The sequence below is a fragment of the Trachymyrmex septentrionalis genome, unplaced genomic scaffold (assembly GCF_001594115.1).
Source record: "Trachymyrmex septentrionalis isolate Tsep2-gDNA-1 unplaced genomic scaffold, Tsep1.0 scaffold127, whole genome shotgun sequence".
NCBI lineage: Eukaryota > Metazoa > Arthropoda > Insecta > Hymenoptera > Formicidae > Trachymyrmex > Trachymyrmex septentrionalis.
In genome coordinates, this window is record NW_017304406.1 from 1,004,921 (window position 1) to 1,011,435 (window position 6,515).

The window sequence follows — 6,515 nt, forward strand, 5'->3', positions numbered from 1 at the left end:
TTTTCTAATATAACATCGAAAATCTATACTGTCGAAATATAATATATGAGAAAGTGATTAACTTTGATTGTTAATAATTTTAATAGATAACAAGCGACAGCTAAAACTTTTTGAAAGTTCCTTAGAGCCACGTCTTTCATAACATTTGTCAAAATTATTTAAATCGGTGAGATCGTCATTACTATATAGTTTTATCGAAACTTGTAAAGAGTGTATAAAAACTTACTGAGATTTTTTTTATTCAGATTCCTATTCCCTACTTTCTCTTATCAAGTTGTATATATCTATGTGATACGTCTTGTTAAAAGAGATCACGATTATAAATGTGCAATAAGTAGAAATACATGCTTGATAAAACGCATAAAGTTATGTTACATACGTACAAATAATGCACGTATAGATAATGTTTTACATTATACACATGTGCATAATTTTAATTCTAACATAAATTACACTTTTTATATCACGAACAAGGCACTAACATCAACATTGTTTTCTTTGTTCATGATATTCCAAATTTTTTATTATAACGGGATAGATAGATAATTTTACAAATCCGTATTGTCGATTTGCGACTACTAATAATTATAAATAAGATAATAAGTTTCGTAATATTATCTTATTTTACTTCTCCATAGTCTATCAGTTATATTAAACTTAAGTTCTTATTATGACCGTATTCCGATATGCTACTATTGAAAATCTATAGTATACATAACATAAATGTAGATTTTTAGTACTTGTAATGTATATCGGAACATAGCTTATACTGTCTATGCTACGTTACATAACATCGGATGCTATCATAAATGTGTATTGGTATGTTAGTTTGTATGTTTCCAACATTGTATATCGTTGGTATATCTATATTCATAAGAGTATATGAATTATTAATTTTTATTCTAATATAATTAAAATGTCAACAAATATCATATTAGCGTGACAAATTTAGAATCATATCATGCCCCTTTTTTGGAATGTTTTATCAGACTGAACCTTCCAATTACATTTAATATTTAAATAAAGTTAAAATTTCGATGTAAAAATTGAGCGGCGTTATTACGCAAGTTATATATAAAAAGGGCTTAATTGTAAAAATTAAAAGGATCGTCTATAAATTCAATATAAAAATTATATATATAAAATATATATATATATTTACATACATATAAAAAATTTATTCTACAAATGTGAAAGTACCGTAAAAAATCAAAGCGCAAGTAATGATTTAATAAAATTTGATAAATTCTATAACAAACTGTACTGTAATGACATGACGTGTCACGATATGCATGTTTTTCAATGATAAATTATTTCACTTATAAATAATTATAAAAATAATTACCTGATACAAATATAGAAAGTAAGTTTAGTAAAACCATAATTGAGGTCCCTTACAGCTCAGATTTTGGTTTTACACCATTATTGCAATAACAATAGAACTGATGGTTACATAGAGCCATTTTATGAAGCAACATTGACTTGCCCCTGCCCATCGAAGGCCCGGATAATTAATATTTGGCGTAGAAATTTCTGTAAATATCAAACATACGTGTATGTGCAAATATGCATATAGAAATCAATTCAAGATTTACAATCATACGATATCTAAACTATCATTACTCGCCAGCGCTACCATCCAGTCACTCAATCTTTTGTCACTATTTTTGCTAAGTCATCAAAATTGATTACTATAATCACTTTTTTTTCTTGACCTTATATGAAATTTAAGATTCTATATGTATTTTGTTATCTATTTTAATAACAAATTCCTATTCGCTCACTAAGTACTGAATACGTATTATGAAATTATTTGAAATAAATTCCGATTCAATTAATTTCTATTGTTTTTTAAGGATAACCAAGGGGTTAAGAGAATAATTTCAATCTTTTAGTATCTGATTACTCTGCATCATGAACCAAATTAAATACAAACGACTGATAATCTATTACACTGCTAGAGAAAAAGATGAAAACGATAATGTATAAAAAAATGGTTGTGCTTGACCTTTTGCAATCAGCTCGAAGACATGGCTGCGTTCAAGGAGTGTGCTATCAACGCTGTTGCATCATTCTATTCTATTTTAGTTTTATGTCTAATGAACAAAAAAGATAGAATGACATAATAATACTGATAGCGCGATTTTTGAACGCAGCTAGTTCATCCAGCACTGAATTACTTGTCAAAGTTGACAATCGGCTGAGTCTGTAAAACTTATTTAATTTATTATGTGTTAATTAAAAGACAATTTCAAGGAATCAAAACGACATTAACTTATATAAAAAAAAAGAATATTAAGTAAATAAGAATAATCCAAATTTAAAGAAGTAACACAAAGAAAACTTAATTATTTGATATTTTTTACAAAAAGATTTATAAGTCCACCGTCAACTACTGAGGATTAATAGATCAAAATATTAAGAGGGCAAATCTTTGCACAAAGATACTTTATATATCAGCGGCAGTATGTCTGAAAGGTAGAGCTGGAAAACCAGGAAAAGTCAGAGGAAAATATAAAAGAGGACTGGAATTTTAGACTTTGCTCACAATTCCTTAAACTGTTCCTATTCCATAATTTAATAATTTTTTTAATATTATGCGTTTTAATATTAAGCGTTTATAGTAAAATATGTTCAAAACTCGTATATTTTAAACGATTAAAAAAAAAAATTAAAATTTATATTTTATTCAATAATTTATTTAAACGCTTTTTCTTCGTCACTGCATTCTTTTTTCCAATACTAATTTAATTTTTGTTGGCTTGAATTTGCCTCCAAAATTTTATTATGCTACTAAGCTTCTTTTGCGTTTTTAATAATATAAGCTAACTTTCTTATAATCCTTGATTCTAAATGTTTAAAATTTGTTACATATTTTATGTTAAAATTTTTATATATTTTATATTGATCATGGAATTTTCCATTTTTATCTGGAAAACCTGGAAAAGTCAGGGAATTTTTTAATTCATTTTCTGTAGCAACCCTGGTCTGAAAGGTTACCCTTTTCCATTTCTATCGATGTATCGAATTTATCGAAGTATTATGTTACTAGGGATAAGTCGAAACCTAATTTTTACGCCCTCGAAACTTTGCGAGATAAATTCTCGAAACTTTCAAAACTCGAAACTTACAAAATCTGAAATGTTAATTAAGAAAAAAAGAGTGCAAAAAACTGTGCATAAGATTCATAAGGTAATAAATAACAAATTGTTAATATTTATTTTCCATTAAAATACTGATAAAATTGTTTGCCAATAAAAATAATTGTATTTATCTGTTAAGTATGGATCGATATATTTTTAGATGTTGAAAGATCAATTTTTTTTTTATAAAAGCGTAAATATTCAGGAGTCTGTTTTATGCATACACACACACACACACACACACACACATACACACACACACACACACAAAATTATTAAAAGGAATATTTAAAAAAAATAAAAATACATGTTTTCAGAATTCAGATTTAGAAAATCAGGTTCTAAATTTTTATTTCAAACATCATTTAAACACAATTTAGAGATGGAAAATTATAGATAAAATTATAGATAAAAATTATTTTAGCTAATAATTATTTTTGAGTGTAAAAAAACCAGAACTAAATATAAAATTTTGAATTGGTTGAAGAGCAGGTTATTTATCTGCAACTTTATCATCATCAGACTTTCTGTATATACTAGACTGCCGATTGTTCGTTTGTGTACGTTATCTCTTCTATATGCTGTATCCCTCCAACGTACTGATTCTGTTGCGTCCCAAAATTAATATTTTTATCTAAAGATTTCGAGAGTTTCGATAAAAGTAACGTAAAGTTTCGAATCCTCAAAACTTTCCAGAGGTTTGAGGGTATCCCATCCTTAATTGTTATCCTTTCTCGCGATTAATTCTCACTGCGCTTATTTTATGAGCAGCTGTCATTACATATTTTGTATTATCTAGGAGTTATTTTAAATATAACAGTAATAAGTATAATAGTATGATTTTAAGTATAATAATAAAAGTATAAAGATAAAAAATTAAAACTAAATACTGTGCGCGAACATTTAAAAAGAATTATTGTATGTAAAAAAAGTCACTATTTAACTTTTTTGGGGGATCGATAACTGGATAGCGGCGCTGTAAGAAAAATGTACGTGAAAACATGACTTACCTCATTAACATTGTACTTAACAAAACTAAAATTACCAAAGGTCCGGAAGAAACTGGAACTACGCCAGTTCCCTGATGAGCTTGACCACAAGCTGGCGGGCAAACAGGGATAATGCTTTCTGTTGAAACAAAAGAGGGAAGAAATCTAGTACATGCTATGAAAATAAAAATCGACTAGCTAAGGAGTAAAGATGAAAAATTGCAAAATGAGAAATTACACTAACAAAAATATAAAAAATACACATTGATACAAATTGAAGATTGAAAATTATAGTTGAGGTCACACGATGATCTACTATTTTCATGCACAACTACTATTTTGATGAAAAGTTTGTATCCAAGATACAGTAAATCGTTCCAACTATAGACATTGTCTACAGCTAACATGTAATACATAAAAAATACAATAGGTTATTTCTTTTTACATTCTCTTACCAAAAAGCTCAACTTTCGTTTCAACAGTGCCTAATTTGTTGGCTGCACGACATATGTATTCTCCATATTGCCGCTTTTCTATGGTAATAACTCGAATCGTTGTATCAGTATATTCATCCGCGGTCGCAAAGTGTGATATGCTGTAATGCTGATTATTTGACAACTGTACGTTGTCTTTGAGCCAGATAATAGCTGGCGGAGGATATGCTTCTACGTGACATTCCAAATCCATATCATACTGCAAAGCTTGTCCAAGTCGTGGTCTAGGAGCTGTGATTACTGGCGCGAATTCAACCTCAACATTAATATTACGTCTAGCACCGCGTCCAACGCCATTCTCAGCGATGCAGTAATACGTTCCGCGATCCTCTTTTCGTATGGCAGATATTTTTAACGTGTTACCACTGCAATGTTTTCAAATTATACAATACATAAAATATTGCTTGCTAAATATTTAATAATAATAATAATTTATTTTAGTTATCGTACCGATAGATTGAACCTCCGGTGGGTAAAATAGCATTGTTTTCTCTGCGCCACGATATCCTTGGTGGCGGAAAGCCATTGGCATAGCATTCCAGTACGACAGGTTGTCCTTCGCTAACCACCAGAGATTGAGTCGAGTTGTCGCTAATTATCGGTTGCCTACGAACCGATAATTCTACTTCTGCACTTACAAGATTGCTTACAGATATCTGTATTCTACATTGATAACGTCCAGCATCTGTTTCTTGTATATCTTTAATCTAAAACGTTAGTTGCGTATTAATTCCACATTATTAATACTTTGAACAACGAATGCCCTAATTAGGAACATTTCAAAATGAAATCTTACTTGTAAAGTATAAGAGCTAGATGCTATATCATGTTTAAGAGCAAATCTACTGTCTCTGATTATCAATGCAGTACCAGTAGAAAGTGCGACTTGCTCATTTGCTGAGTCTTTATTAAACTTTATCCACAAAACAGGATAATCCTGCGCATACTGAACGGAGCACACTAGTTCTACAGTTTCTCCAATATCCTTAATTTGTTCCTGCGATGTGTAAGATATTGTCGGACTACGCTGAGCCGCAACTGAAACAATGAAATCTATGATTCATCATATACAGGCTAAATCAAACTGTATGGCTGTGTTGAATGACAAAAAGAAGATTCTCCAGTTCGAATATGACGTATATATCATTGGAATGATGTATGTTTCTGTGATGCAATGTGTATGGTGTGCGTGCGAAATTATGTTCAATAAATATTCGTACCTGTTTGCAGAAACACGCATATCAAGGCTAGAATAACACGCCTATGCATTATGACACACCCAGCACGGTACTTTAGTCTCGATCCGAAGCGTTTAGCTGTTCCTTACAAAGCGTTTATCGCTCTCGTTCTCGAACAAGGAATTCTTCCTTCTTTCTGATTTAAATTCAAACAAACATTTGACTATCGTGAAACGAGGGATTACGATCAGTACGCGGGAACGTAACGCGGAATAAACTTCTTCCTTGTAGGCGTATACAAACGCACAAAGTGTCCAGATGACCGTTAACTTACCACACGCTTGGTAAACATGGCGAATGATGCTACGTCTTTAGTCAAGTACGAGATGAAATCTTACTCTATCACTAATTCAGATTTCCACTGCAACTGTTGATATACCTAACTTAATTTAAAATCGCGATTGGTAATTACAAAATTGTAACTGATCGATATAACGTTTTACAAATAATCTCCATAAATTATTGACACAACTCGATCATTCTCGCGATTGATTTGAACATTTGAATAGTCTCGTTTAAGTTTACACTGTTTAAAAGTGCATCTTGTGAGTAAAGTTTTTGAAAAAGAATCATAAAAAAGGTAATTTATACTTTTTACATTTCGATAAAAAGTCCAGTGTAGTAGATTATATTATTTTCAATTCTGTAACC

At 30.3% G+C, this 6,515-nt stretch overlaps 1 protein-coding gene across 4 annotated transcripts; it reads right to left on the bottom strand.

Annotated features, from left to right (window-relative positions):
- Positions 1–1,269: 1,269 nt before the first annotated feature.
- LOC108756427 (lachesin) lies at positions 1,270–6,143 on the bottom strand. Of its 4 annotated transcripts, none has more exons than XM_018500216.1 (6): positions 5,847–6,143; positions 5,423–5,664; positions 5,077–5,333; positions 4,588–4,991; positions 4,155–4,271; positions 1,270–1,504 (listed from the first exon to the last, which is right to left on the bottom strand). In XM_018500216.1, the coding sequence occupies exons 1-6, from the start codon at positions 5,893–5,895 to the stop codon at positions 1,395–1,397; spliced, it is 1,179 nt and encodes a 392-aa protein (XP_018355718.1). In that variant the 5' UTR covers positions 5,896–6,143; the 3' UTR covers positions 1,270–1,394. The 4 variants fall into 4 exon arrangements, with proteins under 4 accessions (XP_018355718.1, XP_018355717.1, XP_018355716.1 ...); XM_018500214.1 differs by having other exon boundaries at positions 1,440–1,533; positions 4,154–4,271; XM_018500213.1 differs by lacking the exon at positions 1,270–1,504 and adding an exon at positions 4,043–4,119 and having other exon boundaries at positions 4,189–4,271.
- Between the last annotated feature and the right edge of the window lie 372 nt (positions 6,144–6,515).

Bases quoted from the DNA above. Each gene is read 5' to 3' on its own strand.
- LOC108756427 (XM_018500216.1), bottom strand. From the start codon at position 5,895: ATGCATAGGCGTGTTATTCTAGCCTTGATATGCGTGTTTCTGCAAACA. The intron at 5,665-5,846 runs GTACGAATATTT...TCATTGTTTCAG, and splicing joins ATGCGTGTTTCTGCAAACAG to TTGCGGCTCAGCGTAGTCCG. The intron at 5,334-5,422 runs GTAAGATTTCAT...CTAACGTTTTAG, and splicing joins CTAGCTCTTATACTTTACAA to ATTAAAGATATACAAGAAAC.